This window comes from Ornithorhynchus anatinus, chromosome 15 (genome assembly GCF_004115215.2).
Source record: "Ornithorhynchus anatinus isolate Pmale09 chromosome 15, mOrnAna1.pri.v4, whole genome shotgun sequence".
Taxonomy (NCBI): domain Eukaryota; kingdom Metazoa; phylum Chordata; class Mammalia; order Monotremata; family Ornithorhynchidae; genus Ornithorhynchus; species Ornithorhynchus anatinus.
The window spans coordinates 23702647-23727541 of NC_041742.1; the positions used below are offsets into that span (position 1 = coordinate 23702647).

At 45.1% G+C, this 24895-nt stretch overlaps 2 protein-coding genes across 3 annotated transcripts in view; both read left to right on the forward strand.

The window, feature by feature from the left end:
• Nucleotides 1-4124, forward strand: part of CA5B (carbonic anhydrase 5B) — a 33257-nt gene extending 29133 nt beyond the window's left edge. For both annotated transcript variants that reach the window (XM_029080069.2, XM_029080070.2), the window contains exons 7-8: nucleotides 1881-2036; nucleotides 3314-4124. In XM_029080069.2, the coding sequence (XP_028935902.1) occupies nucleotides 1881-2036; nucleotides 3314-3493 (336 nt within the window). In that variant the 3' untranslated portion in view covers nucleotides 3494-4124. The remainder of the gene's footprint in view (nucleotides 1-1880; nucleotides 2037-3313) is intronic.
• Nucleotides 4125-7922: 3798 nt separating this feature from the next.
• On the forward strand, nucleotides 7923-24813 carry ZRSR2 (zinc finger CCCH-type, RNA binding motif and serine/arginine rich 2). The gene is made up of 11 exons (XM_007670429.3): nucleotides 7923-7997; nucleotides 12195-12274; nucleotides 14469-14547; nucleotides 15611-15719; nucleotides 15984-16070; nucleotides 18555-18593; nucleotides 19592-19710; nucleotides 20974-21187; nucleotides 22240-22295; nucleotides 22516-22625; nucleotides 23014-24813. The coding sequence occupies exons 1-11, from the start codon at nucleotides 7957-7959 to the stop codon at nucleotides 23478-23480; spliced, it is 1401 nt and encodes a 466-aa protein (XP_007668619.1). The 5' UTR covers nucleotides 7923-7956; the 3' UTR covers nucleotides 23481-24813.
• Nucleotides 24814-24895: the final 82 nt, after the last annotated feature.

Sequence of the window (24895 nt, forward strand, 5' to 3'; positions counted from 1 at the left end):
AGAGAACCCACTTTAAAAAGGAAGAAGTAGCTGAGGGATAGAACTCAAGAGTTTTATTCCTAAAAGATTTGGTATACCTTTGCTCCAAGATGTATCACATTACATATTCAGGTCTCATTTCTTACTCCAATCCCATGAAAGAAACCACAGGCTTCTTGGTTGACAGTGAAGCAGCGTGGCCTAGTGGAAAAGAGCACGGGCCTGGGAGTCCCAAGACCTGGGTCCTAATCCCAGCTCTGCCATTTGTTTGGTGCGTGACCTTGATGCATAAGTTAAGAGACTTAACTTTTCTGTGCCTCAGTTCCTTTAACTGAAAAATGGGGATTCAATACCTGTTCTCCCTCCTACTTAGATTGTGAGCCCAATATGGGACCTGATTATCTTGTGTCTACCCCAGGAGGTGGCTCAGTGCTTGGCACAAAGTAAGTGTATAACAAATGCCATTTTGGGTGGGGAGGAGGGGGCAAAATTAATAGTTTTTATGCCTTTTTGTGTGTTTATCCTTGAGTATTAATTTGAATGACTTGATATATTGGAGGAAGGTCTCTTTGTGGTGTCTTATGGATCATCACCCACTTGATGTTCATGAGCCAGTCTGGAAGGTTGGTAATAGATGCAGCTGCAATATGCTACATTATGCCGTCATCTAAACTTTAATTCCTTGGCTCCATGTTGTAATGTGTGGGCTTTTTATCTGACAGCTGTTCTCCCTTTTATTGACTTCAATAATCCAATTGGCTTGTAGCTTCCCAGTGGCTCAGCTCTTCTACTTTAATTATTGATAATTTTTAAATTACACATGATACAATTTATTTTAATGCCCAAAAGCCATTTATGTTTTCTTCGTTTTTGAAACCGAAATCTCTCTTTAGGATTTCCACTTGCTTTGTTTTTAAAGGCATCAGGTTAACCGGTATTTTTCTTTCTGAACAGGACATTGAGGATCTGTAGATTTTGTTTTCAAGAATTCTAAAAACTCTCCCACTTGGTTCAAGTACAGGGGGATCACATCTCATTTGCACATCTCATTTTCACATTTTAAACATAATGTCCTATTAAGTCATGCATCACATCATTGAAACATTGAGAATTTGCCAAATGGTTTTAAAATACTTATCTCACTTTGTCCTCACAACATCCCTCTGAGGTAGGCAGATATATTATGATCCCCATTTTATAGATGAGGAAACTGAGGCACGGATGGGTTAAGCGATTTACCTGAGGTCACACAGCAGGTTAGTATCCGTGAGGAGATTAGAACCAGGACCTCCCGACACCCAGTTCCACAGTCTTTCCTCGAGACGTCATTCGCTTACAGTGTGGAGAGCACTATAATAAGCATAACAGTATAGCAATAAACAGACACATTGCCGGACCACAGTGAGCTCACAGTCTAGAGGGGTATCCTGAGTTGTGTCAGGGCTAAGAGCCTTGAGAGGAACCATCAAGTCTCTCCAACCGCTTAGATGAGTTCAGTTTTCCCACCAGCCAGAAGAGACGATCCAGAATGGGTGGGTGAGGTAGCCAGGGAAGGTGAGCAGGCTTCACTGGTTGGTCAGGACCATCTGCCCTGCCCTTTTCTCAATCCCCCCACCCCGATATGCTTAGAGACACCCAGGTTTAGGCTGAGAGCATGGCACAAGCCTTTCCCCACAGGGTTGAAGTGCTTCTGCCCTTTCCCCACCCACCCATCATGTGCTTCATAATGGATTTTTACTCTGTGTGTGTTTTCTCATTGTCACTATAAAGACATTCTATTTATTTTAGCCCCTTGGAAGACTGTTAAATTAAACAATGCAGTATTTTGCTCCCTTTGAATTATAAGTGCCTCTGTTTTTTAAGGATGATTTTTTTTTTTGATGTTTAACTATTTTTATCAGGACACACTCATTGAATTTGGCAAATTTGATCCTTCCTGCCTAATGCCATCCTGCCCAGATTTTTGGACCTACTCCGGATCGCTGACCACTCCCCCTCTTTCAGAATCTGTCACTTGGATCATTAAGAAAAAGCCCATAGAGGTTGATCATAACCAGGTAGGCCTTTCACTTTTTATTCCCTTAAGAAATGGTGTGTTCCAAGCTTTCCAGAACCAAAGGGGGAAAACAGTGACTCCTTAGGCCAAAAATCTATGTAGCTTCTGTTTCACAATTACCCTGTCCCCTTCCCAAATCTTCTTCCCACATCCCTGTCCTCCCACCCTACAGCTCCCTCCCTACCCTCTCAAAACGGTGAGCTTGGCTGCCTCCTTTTCCATCCCCAGCACCACGCCTGAGCTTCACCGGGTTTCTCCTCAGCCTCTCTAGCATTAATATTTCCTTATCACAGAGCCCTCTGTTCACGACTCTCCCTCCCCGGGCCTTTGTTGGTGCTGCCCCTTGCTTAATCCCAGTGTCCCAACCTCTTCTTCCCGGCTGTCTCTGTGTCCGAACCAGAGCTACGGAGTCCCTGTGAGGTCAAGAGAGCAGTTCCAGAGTGACTCCTCATCAGATGTGAGCTCAGACTTCAGCTCCAATTCTTCAGGATTCAGTTTCTCCACTTCCAGCTCATTACTGTAGTCTCAGTGGCCACTGCAGCCGTCCCCAGCTCTCCCACCAACGTTACCAATATGTTTTTCAGGAGTCAACTGCAAAGATTCTAGACATGATTGTAATTAAGAAAGGTCCGTTGAAGGCACTGTTACATTTCTGGCCCAATCTCCACGGACTGTGTTGTCCCCTCCCCAGCATCATCTTTGAACCAGAGGGCAACTCTTTATAAATTCCCAACATCAGGATGCTTGGTCCTTACTTGACTGGACACATAATGAGGCTCAGCGCCTCTGGGAGCTGCGAGTGGGCTGGCAGGTGCAAAAACCCAGCGATTTTGCCATGGAACAACCATCGTTGTGCTTTTCTGCTCCTCAGGCTTTCCGTATGGGGCATTGGGGGCAGAAACCGCAAAAGATGGGTGGAGGGAGGTTCCTATTGATTCATCAGATTCAGGAGCATGTTGTCCACAGCCCTGGGCCTGCGAAAGCAGCAAAGGACTGAAGATTTCTGCAATTGGCATGTGTGAGAAGCAGGTGGTGGAGGTGGTGGTAGTAATAAAGTAGTAATACTTTTTGAACACCCAGTGGGTGCAGTATGCTGCACTAAGTAAAGGATTGAAAAGTGCAAAACCAAAACGGGGCCCATTCCCTGTCCCCGAGGAGCTCACACTCTCATGGTCGGGAGTAATGTCGCACCGTCGTCTGTTCTAGTCCCGGTTACAGCCGTTGACCACTGGGTAAGACTGTTGTATTGGAAATCATTACCCGTGCTTTTATTCCCAGCTTGAGGAATTTCGGATGCTGCTCTTCACTTCGGCCGGGGAGAAAGAAAAGAAGATGGTCGACAACTTCCGTCCGCTTCAGCCGCTCATGAACCGAACTGTCCGCTCTTCCTTCCAGCACGATTATATCTTGCATATTCAGAAACGAACCAAGGAACAGACACAGCAAGTTATTCCGTAAGGCAGGCACGCAGGAGCAGTAGCTCATCTCAGAGCTAGTTTACTATTGTAGCTTTCCTTTTAAAACATTTAGAGCAACCCGAGCAGGTGGGTAATATTACTTTTAAAGGATTTGGGTTTTTCTTTAGAGTTCCTCATCTCTAAGGGGAAAATATTTACAGGGTAAGTAGAGTCTTAAATCCCCGCCGTTACTTCTTGCTATACATTCCATATTTTATGGGCAGTATTCATAGGGAACTTCATAAAACATTCAAGATATGGTATAGAGAAGCACCTTCGGAAGCTAGCTTGCTTGGGCTTTAGAAACTATTTCAGAGATGTTAAAAAAACATCTGTTCAAAGAGAGGAGAAAATAAAGAATCCCCCAAATTAGCATAAAAGGTGATTGTGGTTCTGGCAAATGAATGGAAAAGAACAGATATCCTTTAAAATAACATTTGAGAGTGAATGTAAGCAAGATTGTTTTTAAGTCTTAAAAATACATTTATGCAGAGAGCTAGAAAATATTTGAACATTTAATTATGAACATTTGAACATTCATTATGGGGGAAATTCTTATTTAAAAGAAGCAGACTTTTACGGATCATATAATCAAACTCATTTACTTCTAATAAAATGCTTTAGAAAAGTGATTATAGTTGGTGAATTTGTGTCCGTTCTACAGTTAATTCTCTTAATGTCTGGAGGTCACTTAATAATGCTCATCATTTACAAAATATTCTTTGGGGCCTCTGGTGAAAAAGATGTTCTGTAGCTGGAACAGCAATATGTTTACTAATTTAAATCTGTGTTTTAAATAGAAGACTCTGTATAGCATCATGCACCCTGAGCACTCAAAAAAAATCCACTGTGTACGTAATTTATTCATTCATTCAATCGTACTTATTGAGAGCTTACTGTGGGCAGAGCACTGTACTAAGCGCTTGGAAAGAACAATTCAGCAACAAAGAGAGACAGTCCTCGCCCACCGTGGGCTCACAATCTAGAAGGGGGGAGAAAGACATTAAAACAAGTAAACAGGCATCAATATAAATAAATAGAATTATATATATAAAGAATCCCCCAAATTAGCATAAAAGGTGATTGTGGTTCTGGCAAATGTATGGAAAAGAGCAGATATTCTTTAAAATAACATTTGAGAGTGAATGTAAGCAAGATTGTTTTTAAGTCTTAAAAATACATTTATGCAGAGAGCTAGAAAATATTTGAACATTTAATTATGAACATTTGAACATTAATTATGGGGGAAGTTCTTATTTAAAAGAAGCAGACTTTTACGGATCATATAATCAAACTAACTAAAATCAATCAAATTATATATACATGTATATATATATACTATATATATATATAGCACATCAGAACAAGTAAAACAGGCATTAATATAAATATCTTGATGATATTTATGCCAAACTACTTGTTTTGTTTTGTTCTGTTTTGCAGTCTGTCGCCCCCGTTTAGACTGTGAGCCTGTTATTGGGCAGGGATTGTCTCTGTTGCCGAATTGCATATTCCAAGCGCTTAGTACAGTGCTCTACACAGAGTAAGCGCTCAATAAATGCGACTGAATGAATGAATGAAATAAATAGAATCATAGTTCTGTACATATATACACAAGTGCCGTGGAACGGGGAGGGAGGGTAATAATAATGACGGTATTTGTTAAGCTCTTCCTATGTGCCAACCACTATTCTAAGCGCTGGGGTAAATAAAAAATAATGATGGCATTTGTTAAGCGCTCAGTATGTGCAAAGCACTGTTCTAAGGGCTGGGGGAGATCCAGGGTCATCAGGCTGGCCCACGTCTTCATTCCCATTTTACAGATGGGGTAACTGAGGACCAGAGAAGTGACGTGACTTGCCCACAGCCACCCAGCTGACAAGTGGCAGAGTCGGCATTCGAACCCATAGCCTCTGACTCCGAAGCCCAGGCTCTTTCCACTGAGCCACGCTGCTTCTCTAGAGTAGAGCAAAGGGGGCGAGGTCGCGGGGGGAGCTGAGGAAAAGGGCTCAATTAAGGTTAAGCGCTTAATAAGTCCCATCATTACTGTTGTTATTATTATTATTATTATCATTGTTATTAGATCCTGATGCCTGATGGGAGACAGGACTCCGCTTCTCTAACTGAGAAGCAGCGTGGCTCAGTGGAAAAAGTGCCCAGGCTTGAGAGTCAGAGGTCATGGGTTCAAATGCCGCCTCCACCACCTATCAGCTGTGTGACTGTGGGTAAGTCACTTCACTTCTCTGGGCCTCAGTGATCTCATCTGTAAAATGGGGATGAAGACTGTGAGCCTCACGTGGGACCACCTGATGACCCTGTGTCTACCCCAGCGCTTAGAACAGCGCTCTGCACCTAGTAAGCGCTTAACAAACACCAACATTATTATTACCCTGTATCTCCCCCAGCGCTTAGAACAGTGCTCTGCACACAGTAAGCTTTCAACACATGCCATCATTATCATTATTTTATTATTCTCTGGACCTCCGTTCCCTCATCTGTAAAATGGGGATGAAGCCCGGGAGCCCCATGTGGGACCACCTGATGACCCTGTCTCTCCCCCAGCGCTTAGAACAGCGCTCTGCACATAGTAAGCGTTCAACACATGCAATCATTATTATTCATTATTCTCTGGGCCTCAGTTCCCTCATCTGTCAAATGGGGGTGAAGACTGTGAGCCCCACGTGGGACCACCTGATGACCCTGTCTCTCCCCCAGCGCTTAGAACAGCGCTCTGCACATAGTAAGCGTTCAACACATGCCATCGTTATTATTTTATTATTCTCTGGACCTCAGTGACCCCATCTGTAAAATGGGGGTGAAGACTGTGAGCCCCACGTGGGACCACCTGATGGCCCTGCATCTCCCCCAGCGCTTAGAACAGCGCTCTGCACATAGTAAGCATTCAACACATGCCATCATTATTATATTATTCTCTGGACCTCAGTTCCCTCATCTGTAAAATGGGGATGAAGACTGGGAGCCCCACGTGGGACCACCTGATGACCCCGTCTCTCCCCCAGCGCTTAGAACAGCGCTCTGCACCTATTACCCTATCATTACCCTATTTATTTTGTTAATGAAATGCACATCGCCTTGATTCTATTTAGTTGCCATTGTTTTTACGAGATGTTCTTCCCCTCGACTCTATTTATTTGCTATTGTTTTAATGAGATGTTCATCCCCTTGATTCTATTTATTGCTATTGTTCTTGTCTGTCCGTCTCCCCCGATGAGACTGGGACCCTGTCAAAGGGCAGGGACTGTCTCTATCTGTTGCAGACTTGTCCATTCCAAGCGCTTAGTACAGTGCCTTGCACATAGTAAGCGCTCTTTGGGCAAGTCACTTCACTTCTCCGGGCCTCAGTGACCTCATCTGGAAAATGGGGATGAAGTCTGGGAGCCCCACGTGGGACCACTGGATTCCCTTGTGTCCACCCCAGTGCTTAGAACAGTGCTCTGCCCATAGTAAGCGCTCAATAAATACTATTGAGTGAATGAATGAATGATCATGAACTGCAGCGTGGCTTAGGGGAAAGAGCCTGGGCTTGGGAGTCAGAGGTCATGAGTTCGAATCCCAGCTCGGCCACTTATCAGCTGGGTGACTGTGGGCAAGTCACTTCCCTTCTCTGGGCCTCAGTTCCCTCATCTGTAAAATGGGGATGAGCTGTGAGCCTCACGTGGGACAACCTGATGACCCTGGATCTCCCCCAGCGCTTAAAACAGTGCTCTGCCCATAGTAAGCGCTCAATAAATACTATTGAATGAATGAATGATCATGAACTGCAGCGTGGCTTAGGGGAAAGAGCCTGGGCTTGGGAGTCAGAGGTCATGAGTTCGAATCCCAGCTCGGCCACTTATCAGCTGGGTGACTGTGGGCAAGTCACTTCCCTTCTCTGGGCCTCAGTTCCCTCATCTGTAAAATGGGGATGAGCTGTGAGCCTCACGTGGGACAACCTGATGACCCTGGATCTCCCCCAGCGCTTAAAACAGTGCTCTGCCCATAGTAAGCGCTCAATAAATACTATTGAATGAATGAATGATCATGAACTGCAGCGTGGCTTAGGGGAAAGAGCCTGGGCTTGGCAGTCAGAGGTCATGAGTTCGAATCCCAGCTCGGCCACTTGTTAGCTGGGTGACTGTGGGCAAGTCACTTAACCTCCCTGTGCCTCAGTTCCCTCATCTGTAAAATGGGGATGAACTGTGAGCCTCACGTGGGACAACCTGATGACCCTGGATCTCCCCCAGCGCTTAGAACAGCGCTCTGCACATAGTAACCGCCTCACAACTACCAACATTAACTGCGCGGCGACCCCGCTGCGCGCATGCGCCAACGGTCGGCTCCTCCTCCTCCTCCCCCTCCCCCTGGGCTCCCCCGGCACTTCCGGTCGGGAGCCAATGGGCGCCCGGCTTTGCTTAGCCCCGCCCCTCCGCTTCCGGCGCCGCTCCTCCGCCGGGGCCTCACAAGATGGCGGCGCCCGCGGCGAGGGACCTGGCGGGGAAACTGAGGCAAGCGGCGGGGGGCGGCCCGGGGGGGGCCGCGGGCTTCGTGTCGTGTCCGCCCACACCCCTCCCCCTCCCCGCCCCGCATCTCCTCACCCCGGGGGGGGGGAGGGGGAGCGTCCCGTCCTTCCACAGGCCTTCTTGGGCGCCGACTATGTGCCCCGCACTGTGCTAAGCGCTCAGCCAGGCCCCAGCGAGGCTCAGCGCAAAGAGCGGGGGCTGAGGAGGCCCGGGTCGTGGGTTCTAATCCCTCCCCTTTCCCCCTCATTCATTCATTCACTTATTCATTCATTCAAGCGTACTTATTGAGCGCCGACGAGGTGCAGAGCGCGGTCCTAAGCGCTCAGCCAACCCCCCAGCGAGGCTCAGCGCAAAGAGCCCGGCCTGGGGAGGCCCGGGTCGTGGGTTCTAATCCCACCCCTTACCCCCTCATTCATTCATTCACTTATTCATTCATTCAAGCGTATTTATTGAGCGCCGACGAAGTGCAGAGCACGGTCCTAAGCGCTCAGCCAACCCCCCAGCGAGGCTCAGCGCAAAGAGCGGGGGCTGAGGAGGCCCGGGTTGTGGGTTCTAATCCCGCCCCTTACCCCCTCATTCATTCATTCATTTATTCATTCATTCAAGAGTATTTATTGAGCGCCGACGAGGTGCAGAGCACTGTCCTAAACGCCCAGCCAACCCCCCAGCGAGGCTCAGCGCAAAGAGCCCGGGCTGTAGAGGCCCGGGTCGTGGGTTCTAATCCCACCCCTTACCCCCTCATTCATTCATTCACTTATTCATTCATTCAAGCGTATTTATTGAGCGCCGACGAAGTGCAGAGCACGGTCCTAAGCGCTCAGCCAACCCCCCAGCGAGGCTCAGCGCAAAGAGCGGGGGCTGAGGAGGCCCGGGTCGTGGGTTCTAATCCCTCCCCTTTCCCCCTCATTCATTCATTCACTTATTCATTCATTCAAGCGTACTTATTGAGCGCCGACGAGGTGCAGAGCGCTGTCCTAAGCGCTCAGCCAACCCCCCAGCGAGGCTCAGCGCAAAGAGCCCGGGCTGGGGAGGCCCGGGTCGTGGGTTCTAATCCCTCCCCTTTCCCCCTCATTCATTCGTTCACTTATTCATTCATTCAAGCGTACTTATTGAGCGCCGACGAGGTGCAGAGCGCTGTCCTAAGCGCCCAGCCAACCCCCCAGCGAGGCTCAGCGCAAAGAGCCCGGGCTGGGGAGGCCCGGGTCGTGGGTTCTAATGTCGCCTCTTTCCCCTCTCATTCATTCATTCACACATTCATTCATTCATTCAAGCGTATTTATTGAGCGCCGACGAAGTGCAGAGTACTGTCCTAAGCGCTCAGCCCACCCCCTATCGAGGCTCAGCGCAAAGAGCCCGGGCTGCAGAGGCCCGGGTCGTGGGTTCTAATTCCATCCCTTACCCCCTCATTCATTCATTCACTTATTCATTCATTCATTCAAGCGTATTTATTGAGCGCCGACGAAGTGCAGAGCACGGTCCTAAGCGCTCAGCCAACCCCCCAGCGAGGCTCAGCGCAAAGAGCCCGGGCTGAGTGGGCCCGGGGTGTGGGTTCTAATCCCAAACCCTTTCCTCTTTTATTCATTCATTCATTCACTCACTCACTCAAGCGTATTTATTGAGCGCCGACGAGGTGCAGAGCACTGTCCTAAGACCCCAGCGAGGCTCAGCACAAAGAGCCGGAGCTGAGGAGGCCCGGGTCGTGGGTTCTAATCCCTCCCCTTTCCTCATTCATTCATTCATTGATTCATTCACTCACTCAAGCGTATTTATTGAGCGCTGACGAGGTGCAGGGCAATTGTCCTAAGACCCCAGCGAGGCTCAGCACAAAGAGCCCGGGCTGGGGAGGCCCGGGTTGTGGATTCTAACCCCACCCCTTTCCTCTTCTTTCATTCATTCATTCATTAATTCACTCAAGTATATTTATTGAGCGCCGACGAGGTGCAGAGCACTGTCCTAAGACCCCAGCGAGGCTCAACGCAAAGAGCCCGGGCTGCGGAGGCCCGGGTCGTGGGTTCTAATCCCACCCATTTCCTCTTTCATTCATTCATTCATTCACTCAAGTGTATTTATTGAGCGCCAACGAGGTGCAGAGCACTGTCCTAAGACCCCAGCGAGGCTCAGCACAAAGAGCCCGGGCTGAGGAGGCCCGGGTCGTGGGTTCTAATTCCGCCCCTTTCCCCTTTCATTCATTCATTCACTCAAGCGTATTTATTGAGCGCCGTCTAGGTGCAGAGCACTGTCCTAAGCATTCAGACAGCCCCCCAGCGAGGCTCAGCGCAAAGAGCCTGGGCTGAGGAGGCCCAGGTCGTGGGTTCTAATGCTGCCTCTTTCCTCATTCATTCATTCATTCATTCATTCACTCAAGCCTATTTATTGAGGGCTGGCGAGGTGCAGAGCAATTGTCCTAAGACCCCAGCGAGGCTCAGCACAAAGAGCCCGGCCTGAGGAGACCCGAGTTGTGGGTTCTAATCCCGCCCCCTCCCCTTTCATTCATTCATCCACTCACGTGTATTTATTGAACGCCAATTAGGTGCAGAGCACTGTCCTAAGCGCTCAGCCAGCCCCCCAGCGAGGTCAGCGCAAAGAGCCCGGGCTGCGGAGGCCCAGGTCATGGGTTCTAATTCTGCCCGGTCCCTTTTCATTCATTCATTGACTCAAGCGTATTTATTGAGCACCGACGAGGTGCAGAGCACTGTCCCAAGCGCTCAGCCATCCCCCCAGCGAGGCTCAGCCAAAGAGCCCGGGCTGGCTAGGCCCGGGTTGTGGGTTCTAATCCCGCCCCTTTCATTCGTTCACTCAAGCATATTTATTGAGTGGTGACTCTGTGCAGAGCACTGTCCTAAGCGCTCAACCAGCCCCCCAGCTAGGCTCAGTGGAAAGAGCCCGGGCTTGGGACTCAGAGGTCATGGGTTCGAATCCCTGCTCTGCCACTTGTCAGCTGCGTGATTGGGGGCAAGTCACTTCACTTCTCTGGGCCTCAGTGATCTCATCTGTCAAATGGGGAGGAAGACTGTGAGCCTCACGTGGGACAACCTGATGACCCTGGATCTCCCCCAGCGCTTAGAACAGTGCTGTGCACATAGTAAGCGCTTAACAAATACCAACATTATTATTATTATTACTGTCATTCACTCAAGCATATTTATTGAGCACTGACTAGTTGCAGAGCACTGTCCTAAACGCTCAACCAACCCCACAGTGAGGCTCAGCGCAGAGTCCGGGCTGGGGAGGTCTGGGTCTTGGGTTCTAATTCCGCCCCCTTTCATTTATTCATTGGAAGCCACGTGGCTGAGTGGAAAGAGCCCGGGCATGGGAGTCAGAGGTCATGGGTTTGAATCCCTGCTCTGCCGCTTGTCAGCTGTGTGACTGTGGGCAAGTCACTTCACTTCTCTGGGCCTCAGTGACCTCATCTGGAAAATGGGGATTAAGTGTGAGGCCCCCGTGGGACAACCTGATAACCCTGTATCTCCCCCAGCGCTTAGAACAGCACTCGGCATATAGTAAGTGCTTAACAAATACCAACATTATTATTATTATTATGATCATTTATTCAAGCGTATTTATTGAGCGCCGACTATGTGCAGAGCACCATCCTAAGCGCTCCACCAGCCCCACAGCGAGGCTCAGCGGAAACAGCCCGGGCTGGGGAGGTCCGGGTCGTGGGTTCTAATCCCACCCCTCTCATTCAATCATTCATTTATTCAAGCGTATTTATTGAGTGCCGGCTTTGTGCAGAGCACTGTCCTAAGCGCTCAACCAGCACCACAGCGAGGCTCAGCGCAAAAAGACCCTGAGATTGAGGGTATTGAGACCCTGAGCCCCAGGTGGGACAGGAACTGCATCCATCCCCATCCGCTTGTAATAATAATAGTAATAATGTTGGTATTTTTTAAGCGCTTACTGTGTGCCGAGCACTGTTGTAAGCGCTGGGGTAGATATTAGGCAATCAGGTTGTCCCACGTAGGGCTCACAGATTTCATCCCCATTTTACAAATGAGGGAACTGAGGCACAGAGAAGTTAAGTGACTTGCCCAAGGTCACACAGCTGACAGGTGGCGGAGCCGGGATTAGAACCCATGACCTCTGACTCCCAAGCCCGGGCTCTTTCCACTAAGTCACGTTGATTCTCTTTACTAGCTTTCATCATCGGTTGAAGGTCGGTGACCCCGGTTTGTCTTGCAGCCACAGACAGTACCGAGCCGCCCTGAAGAAGGAGAAGCGCAAGAAACGGCGACAGGAACTCGCTAGGCTCAGGGACTCAGGTAATTAGGGATGGAATTGTACATCCCCGTGATTCTGTTTATCGTGATAATGTCGTCTTGTTTTTGTCCCGTCCTGTTTTGTTCTGCTGTCTCCCCCGTTTAGACTGTGAGCCCGTCGTGGGGCAGGGGTGTCTCTATCTGTTGCCGAATTGTACATTCCAATCGCTTAGTAAAGCGCCCTGCACATAGTCAGCGCTCAATAAATACTTTTAAATGAATGAATGAATTGCCCCAGGAAGCCTGCCAATCAACTGTGTGTCAAGAGAAGGAGGAGAAGGGGTAATAATAATAATCAAGGTATTTGTTAAGCGCTTACTGTGTGCCAAGCAGTGTTCTAAGCGCCGGGGTACGTACAAGACAGTCAGGTTGGACACAGTCCCTGTCCCACATCAGGCTCACAGTCTTAATCCCCATTTTTACAGGTGAGGTAACTGAGGCACAGAGAGGTTAAGTGACTCGCCCAAAGTCTCACAGCAGACAGGTGGTGATTAGAACCCATGACCTCTGACTCTCAAGCCCAAACCCTTGCCACTAGGCCACGCTGCTTCTCCCAAGGGTGCTTCCTCCAAGGTGACGAGTACAAGCAAATTAAGTGCCCCATAAAACACCTTGGAGGGGACAGAATACTGTTCTTTTATTCAGTGTTACACAAATATGAAGAAAGTCAGGAGGTCTTTTAAGAATTAGGGTCAGGCTATTTGGAGCGGCATGTGTTCCTGACAGGCCTCCGACTGGGGCTTCCGAATGTAGATAACGCCAAAATACTATAGATAAACCACTGTTTATGAACTGTTAGTTAATATTATTAACTTCTTCTTATGTTTTTATTAATATTGTTATTAGATTCATCCATTCAGGAGTATTTATTGGACGAGTAGTGTTTATAAAGCTTTGTATTAAGCACTGGGGCAAAAGAATAAGGATGATAATGCAAACACGGGCTTTGGCTCCATTGGTGGCAACTCTTCGTTCTGAGCATGGGAGAAAAGAAGGGGCAGGATTTTAGTGGGAATGGATCCTGGGGAGGACAAATTTCAAGGAACAAATAGACCAGAAAGCTGCCACTTTGAGTCTTTTCAGCCCTGAGCAGAAACACTCAGGCCCGTCAAAGAGGGAAAGAGCTAGGCCGGGAGCCCAGCACAACAAACAAACAGACGCCATCGTCTCCGTGGAGTAGACCCGTACTTGATCCATGAGGAAGAGGAGGTTGGTGACAGACACGTGTCACGGGATGGAAACAATAAGAATAACAAAACCAAGGAAAAAGGGATGAAAATCGAGACCCCAAGAGCTACAGTACATTATTTCAGGTTGTTTTTCAGTCCAGAGCCCCGCAGTTACAACCTTACCAGCATCCAAAAGAGTTGGAAGTTTTGCAGGCAGGGTAAGGAGGTGCGAGGGAAGAGGTTAGAGAGGGAGTTGAGATGACGTAAGGGACAAAAATATAGCGATCAGTGGGAAGAAGACAGTGGAACATGTGGAAGGAAAGGTGAGGGGGCAGAGAAAGAACAGGTAGAAACTCCAAAGGAAAGAAGCGAGTAGAGAGATGGAGAGAGAAACAACTGGGACAAAAGAAGTGGAAAAATATGAAAGATCAGAGGAGGTAAAAGCATCAGGAATGTTTCACAAAAAAACTCTTAGATAAGTAATAGAAAACTAAAGTTTCCTGCTGAGGTTAAAAGTATCTGAATATCCTAATCAATAGTTATATATAAAGCCCCTACTTTGTGTCGATCACTGTACAAAACATTTAGGGAGCGTACCGTGAAAGTAAAAGACATGTGCTGAAAGGTAATCTTAAAGCAGATGTCCATGTAACCATAAGAACAGAGGCAAATGAGTGCTTGTAAAATTCTGCGAGTGTTTCATGAGGTTTCTTCTAATTTTTCATTATTAGCGTAATTTTTGAAAGGATGCAGCCGCAATAGCATTTTCTCTTGAGAACCACTTTAGTAGATCTTGCTCAATGTGAGTAGATTAAGCATGATCGTGCATTTGTAACTCAGAAATCAAATTTGAGTGTTTGGGAGCAGGGCATACAGTTAAAAGTTATTTTTAAAAGTTTTGCCGTTGCCTTATTCATGAAAATTCATAAATCCATATCTCCTGTTTTCTGAATTGCTATATAAAGTTCAGGGGGATTAAAAAAACATACTATTGTTAGTCATGAATAAATCAGATCTACCTTCCTCAGGCTTCGCAGAAAAAGATGAGGAAAATTCCGTGGCTGAAGATGAAGAACTGGAAGAAGAGAAAAAATTAGAAGCTGAAAGGTCAGCATGCTTCTGAAATTTTAAAGCCAGTATGAACCATTTCAATTAATCATATTTATTGAGTGTTTACTGTGTGCAAAGCACTGTACTAAGCGGTTGGGAGAGTACAATAAAACAGAGTGAGTAGACAGAGTCTCTGCCCACAGTGAGTTTACTGTCTAAAACAAGAATTTACGGGTGTTTAAAAGAGGAAAATGTTTTAAATATTTTTCATTCAGTAGCTACTGTTTGAAATTACAGATTGTAATCTTTTAAGTACTTTATTTGTGCATTGAGAAAGGACACGGATACCAAAATACTTCTGGTATTTGTAAGCGGAAGCAGATTATTAAATTTGAATTTTTTTACGACCAATATATAAAGGACAACACAGCATGTGTCACTATCAGCCCTTTTTTGTTGTGGTTGTTTTTTCTGATAGTTGAACATGTAGATAGGTGATATTGAAGTTTCTTACTGTGCAGTGGGGTTTCTAGGGGCTACGGCCTAATTGGTCTGCCCTTGCTCTGAGACTGTATTCCACCTCAGGGGCAATAATAGGATCCTGGTTTCTCCTGCCTTCCTTCCTTCTCAGTTTTCCTAAATATTCAGACATCGGAAGCAGTCTTAAATACTTTGGATTCTAGAGAACGTCTGTATTTGGGTTTATATAGGATTCCTCATTCGTACATAGCTCAAAGAGCAAGGTGAAGCCTATCAGCCAAAAAGAAAGTCATTTGCCTTTCCCCAGGCTGCAGGGTCTCCAGGATCTCCTGGCTTGCAATATTCAGCCTTCATTTCAGTCACTGGAAAGGGTCTCGAGGCCTGAAATTATATTGTGCTTTTTTTATAATGTAAACACAATCAAACAATGGTATTTATTGTATACCTGCATGTGCAGACCATGGTGCTAAGCACTTTGGAAGCACTGTACAATAGAGTGAAACGACAGGATCCCTGCCCTCAAGTTGCTTATTATTTAATGGGGGAGACGGAATAAATATTTTGGCACATCTTGAAGGTGAGAAATCTCAAGGACAGCAGCTATTTCTGTTGGTTATCTGAGTATCTGATTATTTGATAGGCAAAAATTACATGAGGAGTGGTTGCTGAGGGAACAAAAGGCTCAAGAGGAATTCAGACTGAAGAAGGAGAAAGAGGAGGCAGCAAAAAGACGTCAAGAAGAAGAGGAGGTGCAGTACTAATCCGTTACCAATTATGTTTTCTAATTGTACATCAAAATTCAGTATACTTTGGGCTTAAAACCTTTGAAATCAAAACTTTTTGACCTCTGACAAGATGCACATTTTCTCTGAATAATCTCCATCTCCTTTCATTTTATGTAAATGATGTGATTTCCTTTTATTTGTCGACTTTCTTATGAATGTTCCACCTGGGGAAATAGCTCTGAAAAACGCTTATGTTTGTCCCATCTTTTTTGTTTGTTTGTTTCAAAGAGAAGAATCAAGGAAGAATGGGAAGAACAACAAAGAAAAGAGAGAGAGGAAGAGGAACAGAAACTACAGAAGAAGAGAGACAGAGAGGTGATTCCTGCCCTTGGAGGATAAACGCGCTGCGTATCCTCTTATAATAATGCCTGATGTATTGTGTGATCGGCATCAAGCATGGATCTCCCAAGTCAAATTCAGATTTGTTATCCTTCTAAACCTCGAAGTTAACAGTTCTCCCCCACCACCTCACCCCCAGTTTGTCCTGGTCATATACTGGGCATTAGTGTACCTAGGGGTAATAATTTGACTAGAATTACAACATATTTAGCTCATGAGAAGCTCTTTGTTTTGTGCTGTTTTATCTAAAATTATTTGGATTTCATTGAGTCACAGATAGTATTTTCTTATAAACCACGAGCTGCCTTAACAATTAAGTGTATTTCTGGGCTATTCTCGTTGTCTCCTGAGAGCATTTGCTTTGAAAAAAGTTTTCAATGTGCGTGATGTGATCGTTCAGGATTTTTTTTTTCCCATTGACTTGGATAATTTACTGCTGTTCCTTAACAGTGTGTTTATTCAAAAGAAGTCACGGCTCACCTTTCCTTGACTGGTTCATCAGGATGTATCTTTTTATGGAACTTGTTGGGTGGGAATGATGTACAGTGGTTGATAGATTGTGCATGTATAATGGCATTCAGAAGACTTGATGGCGGGGCTGGCCAGCTATTAGAGGGTGAGGGAAAAGGATATCTAAAATCTTTTGCTTTTCAGAGTTAGTAAGCACCGTGTCATAGGGAAGCTTAAGTGGTACACGGTGGCAGTTAAAGTGGTCAGATTAAATTGCTAATCCTAGGGTTAGGACAGGACAGAGAATTTTGAATTTTTTTGGTCACCGAGTAGGTTTTTGATTAGATCATAAAAATGAGTACAAATTAAAAGCATAGATCTTGTGAGGTAATTTCTGATTTGGGATCGTGTCCTTTTTCATCATTAATAACGACGTGTAACACGACGAGGGCACCCAGCAGTATATTATACGGTAGAAGTACAGAATACAGTTTAAACACAGGGAGCCGAGACACACTGTTGCTGTCAATACTGTTTATTAGATGTGCAACTGAATATTAAGACTGACCTTATGGTGGATTTTAAATTCATTGTACAATCTTGGGAAATTAACACTTTCAAATCTCCTTGAGGTATGTGTGCTTAAGCAGAGTACTAGCAAATAGAACAGTATTTAATCTTCTCTTCTAAAAGTCTGAAGGCAAAGAGACTGATGGTCCGTTTGAAGGATTCATTTGGGCCCTGACAATAGGCGATTGTCCTTGGACCCCTCTGCAGTCAGCCCATGAAGTATTAGCTGAGTGGAATTTCTTAAAATTGTGTCCATTTATCCTCTTGCTCTTGGGTGAGGGTGGAAGTGAATGCAGAGGTGCTTTAAGACAAAAAAGAAATCAAAGGGGGTTGGGAAGGACAAAATAAGTAAGGAAACTGTTAGTAATGAGAGCCTGGTATCTACAGAATCAGATACCTTCCCTTGAGGAAACAAGAAATTGTTTCTTTTTTTCCCCCAGAACCAGCTCAGGTTTTTTTATTTCTTATACTAGTGGGAAGCTAGAAGTTTGGGTGCTGGCATTTTTTTTTTTTAATTTTTTTTTTTTTAGGAAATTGCATTCATCCTTTATGTGACAGAAATATGTGCTTGATTCAGGGCCATTTGGAGACTGGGACATCTTTTAAAGTCTTCTGTTTTGAAACGAAAGGTCAAGAGGGGAAGGAGTGGATTTAAATGAAGTCAGATAGTTGTTTGTACAGGGACTGATGAAAATAAGATGGACAAGGAAAGCAAAGCATGGCATAGGGTGAAGGAGAGTTGTAGTAAGAAGAGGTAGGAAAAGCAAAAGTGAGCAATTTAGTTGGAATGTTTTTAAGAATTTAGTTTGAACCAGCTTTCCACTCCAGATTAGTTACAGTTTTTAATTAAATCATTTTCAGCAGTACCTGCAAGTATTGGAGATCTCTGACCTGAGTTAATTAAAAACCCGTTTCAAGTGTCTCAGGGTAATAGAGATTCGTAGCATTCGGAGAGAAGCTTCATATACCTTAGTTATGAAAATCAAGAGTTCTTGCACAATTAACCTGCATTACTGATGTTTGGATCACAGCCCAATTGTTCTCAGGGCTTTCTTTTATTCCAACAAGGTCCTTTTAGTGTTCATTAAGAACAGTTCTTCTCTTTTAAGAGGACCGGTAGGTAGTGTGTTTGGCCAGATGTTCAAAATAAAAGCTGAAGTAGTATCAAGAAAATTATTTCTTGTGAATATAGTCTTTGAAATGTAAAGTAATACAACCCTTTGTATCCGCTACCTGAGTATCAGTTGTCTCAGAGATATACTTTCCCAGGACATAGTACGGTAGTTAAGAGTGAATATTTTAAAAGGTTTTAAGAACCAATAAGGGGTTTTGGACTGAAAGGTCAGAAAATGTTGCAAATGAGGTTCTTAACTGGAGAAACCAGATATGCGTTTCCTGACTTCAGGGTTTTCACTAGTCCTGTGTTTACACCATTTATAGGAAGCTGTGCAGAAGATGCTGGATCAGGCTGAAAGTCAGGTAAATTCAAACCTTTGGATGAAGTACTTGAAATCCCTTCATGTTTCCTTTTAGACAACTTTAATAACCCATTTTCTCTGTTCCTGAAATTGCCCTTTTGGTCTGGTGTGGCAAACAATCATAGCAAATAATTTATAAAGAGAGTGTGGCTAGTGCTTGAATAACATCACCGAATAACGTGCCACCGGCCATATTATCTATATTGCCAAAGCAAATTATTCTATAGTTTTATGGGACATGCCTGATGATCGCCTTATACTACTAGTAGACTGTGAGCCCATTGTTGGGTAGGGATAGTCTCTATTTGTTGCTGAATTGTACTTTCCAAGTGCTTAGGACAGTGGTCTGCACACAGTAAGCGCTCAGTAAATATGATTGATTGAATGAATGAATCACTGGATTGTAGGGGGGATTTTAATCATTTTCAGTGACTTGGATTAACTCTGCTACTTTATACGAAGTCAAAAAGCCAGCCACAAAGCTGGTTTCTGGGTCTTTGTTCACTGAATGCTAATATTTTGAATATAGTTAGCTTGCCTTAGGACAACCATTTTCTGTCCGTTTTATAACTTAATTTATTATTGTGAAGTAAATCTCAGTTCAGAGATGGAGTAAGAAGTTAAGCGTTGTGGTTGGTCTCATTTATATGAGCGAGGTCTTTGAGGGGGTAAGCAAAATGGAAATGAATTCTTCACAATACTGTGAGGAGAACCTACTCCGATCAAAATAATAATAATAAACTGGTGACAAGTGATCACTAGGGCAGTTGGGGAAATGTCTGGTCACCGCAGAGAGAAAAAAAAAGTGTCTGTGAACATCTTCATAGAAAACTGCCTATTGTTGTACTAACAAAGCACAGAAGAATGCCAGCGATATGCTGTTATTCTCAAATATGTATTTTTAAAATCCATTGACTTTGTCCCGGGTAAAAAATGTGGGCATTTCAAATCAAAGCATTTTAGTAGATATTCCTCTTATTTAATGGTGTTTCTACATAGCTGGAAAACGGAGTCACGTGGCATAATCCGGAACCACCAGCAGATGTACGGATAACGGAGAAAGATCGAGCTAATTGTCCATTCTACATTAAAACAGGATCTTGCAGATTTGGAGACAGGTAATTGGTAGTGACTTTTGGGGGGCGTCAGTCAGGGGTTGAAATGTTTCCAGACATAGTATTCTTACAATTATATTTTTAAAGATAAGACTCTCATAGAGTTTCTTAATTATGGTATTCACTATGGTATGGCATTTGAGCCAAACAATGTGTGAAGCAGTATGGAGTAAATAGAAAGTAATCAGATTGTATAGGATCCCTTTCCTCACTCGGCACTCAAAATCTAAGGGGTAAGAAGAGCACACTGCCTCCTTGTTTCACAGAGGTGGCAACAAAAGGCCCAAAACAGTAAGGTGACCTGCCCAAGGCCATGTAGCACACCAGTGGCAGAAGAGGGACCGTTTTTGATTCTAGTACCAAGTCTCTGGACTCCCCATCCCATACTCCGTGCACCAGGCTATTGCATTACTTCCCATTCCATTCAATGCATGCAGTTCCTCTATGTGATTTACATTAACTTACAGCTCTCTGTCCTTCCATTTATATATCAGCAGTTGTAGCATGTATATTTTTGCATCTTTCTACCTTTCTCCTCCTCTAATGGCCTATGATTTATAGCCTATGATTCATAATACTGGTACTTTTTAAGCACTTACCACGTGCCAAGCACTATTCTATGAACCGGGGTAGATACAAGTTAATCGGTCCCTGTCTCAGATGGGGCTCATAGTCTTAATCCCCATTTTACAGATGCAGTAACTGAGGCCTAGGGAAGTGAAGTGACTTGCCCTAGTCACACAGCAGATAAGTAGCAGAGCTGGGATTAGAACCTAGGTCCTTCTGACTCCCAGGCCCAGGCTCTATCCGCTAAGCCATGTTGCTCTTTTGCTCTCTCCTATTATGCTCCTTGAGGGCAGGGACTGTCTTTAATACACTTGTCCAGTATGCATAATAGGAAGGTGCTCAATCAATACTTGCGATTGATTGACGAGCGTCCTCTTGGCTGCCGCCCCGCCAGCTATTGATGTGGCAGCTGGGTTATTTATAGCCTCTCCCGGCACAGAATGGGCAATTTCCACTGTCGGTGAAATTTCATGTTCCCGTTCCAGCCGCGAATTGAGGGGTGAAACCCTGTCCTTTGAGAGTAGTTTAAACAAAATAATCAGTGGTATTTATCGAGTGCTTACCATGTACAGAGCACTGTACTAAGCACTTGCGAGAGTACAGCACAACAGAGTTAGCAGATAACGTTCCCTGCCCGTAATGAGCTGACGCTGTGTTAAAGGTTATTAGGTTAAAGAATGATGTTGTCCTCGTGTTCAGGTGTTCCCGTAAGCATAACTACCCAACCCTGAGCCCAACACTCCTCATCAGAAGTATGTTTATAACATTTGGAATGGAGCAGTGCAGGAGGGATGACTATGACACTGATGCAAGTCTGGAGTACAGTGAGGAAGAAACGTATCAACAATTCTTAGACTTCTATGAGGATGTGCTTCCTGAATTCAAGAATGTGGGAAAGGTTATTCAGTTCAAGGTAGGTGTCGGGCGTGAGGATGGTAGCCTCAGGGCAGAGGGCAGGTGCAAGGGGTGAGGTGGATCCATCAGGGAAAGGACCTTGTGTTCCCTTGCGTGCCCTGAGGAAAAGTATTTTGCCTCTTGGAAACAAACCCGATGAAACCCCCAACCCCTTCGGTCCCACCAAGATATGGAGCAGGGCCTAGCTTGCCACTTAACCTTCGGTAGCTTGGTCTCCAGGTCAGAGAGGGTCTTTGCTCCCTGACCATGAACTTGGGGGAGCAGTGGAGAAAAGAGAAGCTAGGACCCTGTTTTAGATCCTGACGTTCACTTACTGTGCCAGCGTAGCAGTCTTTCAAAGAAGGAGCTGTTTCAGGGGGCGAATGTGAAGGGATCACTCGTTGGTAAATCTTACTCTTTTTGACTCTTCACACTACAGCTCTCCCATCCCTGCTTACCTTAGTACCCTTGCCCCGGATTGCTCCTCCACGCAGTGGCTCTCTCTGCTAGAACTCTTCTTCCTGTGGATACTCTTTGAGACCAGAGGAGCCGGAGCCCGAAGGAATCTAGGAAATGAGGATTTGGGGTGGCCTGGCAGGATGACTACAGGAGAGGGAAAGTCCAGACCAAGGCAGCCTCTGAGTGAGAGGGCAACTTTGGGTGGAAAAACTAGGTCCTTGCACTGTTAACGATGTCCTATGCCAAAATGATCTTTTTAGGGTTGGGTGGGACAAGCAGGGGAAAAAAATCAATGCTTCTTAATTCCTAAGTTTGTCATATTAAGGAAGACTGTACCTAAATTCCTTTTACATATTGGCGTTGTTGTGTCTAGATTATAAAGTAGAAAACCCCAGCACTGTAAACTGGCCCTATAACAATGCTACAGTATTTCTGCAAAGACAGGTGCAGGAAATCAGGGAGGATTTATTTTTGTTCGTCATAATTGAGGTGTGGAGAAGCATCCTGCATTTTGATACATCAGGTTGAGAAGTAAATTGGAAGAGGTCGTTAATAACTGTTATGGTTTCCTAAAGTTTTGATGCTAATATGTTTTGATGCCTTTTTCCTTAGGTCAGCTGCAACTTTGAGCCTCATCTGCGGGGCAATGTGTATGTTCAATATCAGTCGTAAGTATTCTCCAATTCAGCTGTTTTCAAACCATTAGTTCTGAAGTTTTATTGATCAAATTGAAAAAAAGGAAATGTTTTTGCTGTGGAAATTTAGGTCATCTGCTACAGAGGTAGTGGCTTTGAAAAGTCACCTTGCCAAATTAGGGCTATACCATTTTGGGAGGATTACCTCTAAAGTCTTTTGTGTGAATTACCTTCTTTTCATTTATATTTAAAGGGAAGAAGAGTGTCAGGAAGCCTTCTCTCTGTTCAATGGGAGGTGGTATGCAGGACGACAGCTTCAGTGTGAATTCTGCCCCGTCACCCGCTGGAAAATGGCTATTTGTGGTATGAAAGTCAATCACTGCAGATACTAACCTGTGACCTCCAGAGAAAATTTAAAAAAATGAAATACCAGAATTCTCCGTGACTATCAGTGACCAGATTTTACTTTTACTTTTATTTAGAAAAAGCAGTTGATGTATCATATGAATCACCTTTAAACGTTTTTTAATTGTAGATCACTTTAACTATTTGAATGCCCAAAATTTGAAAGGTGATTATCGCTTGTTAACTGGGTATTGAGGACCCACACTTGCATTGGTAATGGAAACATTCTAGCATTTCATCTAGCCCCTCTTGAACGGATCTGTAACTTCAATCTTTTCTGATGAAAATGTCCAAATCAAGAAAGTAGTCCAGAATAACTGACTTTTAAAAATTGTTTCTTTTATAGGTTTATTTGAAAGGCAAAAGTGCCCCAGGGGGAAGCACTGTAACTTTCTTCATGTGTTCAGAAATCCCAACAACGAGTTCTGGGAAGCTAATAGGGACATCCACATGTCCCCGGACCGGACTAGTCAATCCTTTGGCAGAAGCTCGGAGAGGAGGGACCGGCCGAGCCACTACGAAGACTATCACGGAAGGTCAAGGAGACGACGCAGCCCCAGTCCCGATTATTCTTATAAAAGAAATGGGGAGTCGGAGAGAAAGAAGCGAAGCAGCCACAGGAGTAGCAAGTATCATAAGAGCTCCTCAAGAAGCAGTGACAAGAGAAGTTCGCACAGCAGAGGGAGAAAGAGGGATCGCAGCCGCAGCAGAAGCCGAAGGAGCCAGAGCAGGAGCCCATCCAGGTCCAGGAGTCGGGGCAGGAGGAGGTCAGCCAGCAGAGAGAGGAACCCGCAGAGTCCCAAATCCAAGTAAAAACCTCTTGTATTTGCAGAGAATTATTTGTCACCACTTTTTATCATCCTGGGCTGCTAAAAGCCTTAACCGTCCACACAGTAAAAACCTCAAACCTAGTAGTCAGATCTCCCCTCGCCCTGCCCCCGCCAAAATTCCACCGGAATAGTGAAAATCCTCAGGGTATTATGGACCCAAAGATGGGTGGCATTTCACAGTATCCGAACGACAGAGGTCTGTTTGGCACCGGCTTTGCCGAGGCGGCACGTGTGGGGTCGTAACTCTGCATTTGGGCTAAAGGAATAAATTGTATCAATTTCACTGGCTGTTGAATATACTCCTTGAAGGAGCGGTGATAGCATACAGTTGACTAGAGCAGAGGAGAGAGAACCGTGGTGAAGGATAGGATTGCCCTGCAGCCTACAGTTATACTTGGGAGGATGTTCTATCAGTGCTCCCGGCTGGGAAAAAGCAAGGCTGCTTAGGGAAGAGCATTCTCATACCAGGGGCTGCCTTGTATCCTTCTGGTAAACTTCCACTGGCTGGGAAATAGCCCCTTGGGGTCTCACAGTAGATTGAATACGGGGAAGTATTTACAAAATGATGCCGGAGGTCAGGTGACATGAGCTGTTTCTATTCAGAGGCAAACAACAGTATCAGAGATACCATCACTAATATCCATTATTTTGAGTGCAGAATAGAAAGTAATTGCAAAAACATTCCACTGCTCGCCATTACTCTTCGAGAGTGTTTTGAGTCATCAGTCTAGGGCCAACTATTGCGAGACCCAGAAATCATGTATAATAGTTTCCCTTTTCATAGTGGAATGTCATTATGTTAGTTTGAAAATGGTTGCAAATAACTTTGAGAGGCGAGGCTTTTGGAAGTACATAATTTTGCTGTTAAGATGAAGTGTAATATTCTGGAAATCGGCAGTGCTCCCAGGCTTGGGATTTACTACTGCACTTGCCCTGGGCCAGCTTTTAAGTCTAAAACTCCTATGAAAGGAGCTTGGGCTTAAGAGACGATTAAATCAGATATTTTGAGGCGGTGGCACACGCTCTCCAGTGAAAGCAATTCTCCGGACAGTACGGTAGCCAAGTCCTTTGAAGTCCCATCGTGAATGTGGATCACCCAAGGGCCTGAGTGGCTGCATCAGGGACAGTGTAGGTTTTGGGGGGGATCTGATGGAATGATGTCCGATGGCCTGCTCCCACTCAACACGTGAAACTCTTCCGCTGCAGAGTGGAAAACTAGGGTGTACAGTTAATATTTATTTTGTAAAGTTGTAAAGAGTTGCTGGGGATGTCAGTTCTACATGTTGTATTTTTAATAAAGCCAGAAAGACCATTGACACTTGAATAAGAACTCTTCATTTGTCATTCATGCTTGTCAGTTTCTCTGACATAATTGCATTTGCTGGCTGAAAACTTAGA

Excerpts from the sequence above, each read along its gene's own strand:
- ZRSR2 (XM_007670429.3), top strand. The coding sequence starts at position 7,957 with ATGGCGGCGCCCGCGGCGAGGGACCTGGCGGGGAAACTGAG. Across the intron at positions 14,548-15,610 it reads AAAAAATTAGAAGCTGAAAG|GCAAAAATTACATGAGGAGT; the intron begins GTCAGCATGCTT and ends ATTATTTGATAG. Across the intron at positions 18,594-19,591 it reads TGGATCAGGCTGAAAGTCAG|CTGGAAAACGGAGTCACGTG; the intron begins GTAAATTCAAAC and ends GTTTCTACATAG.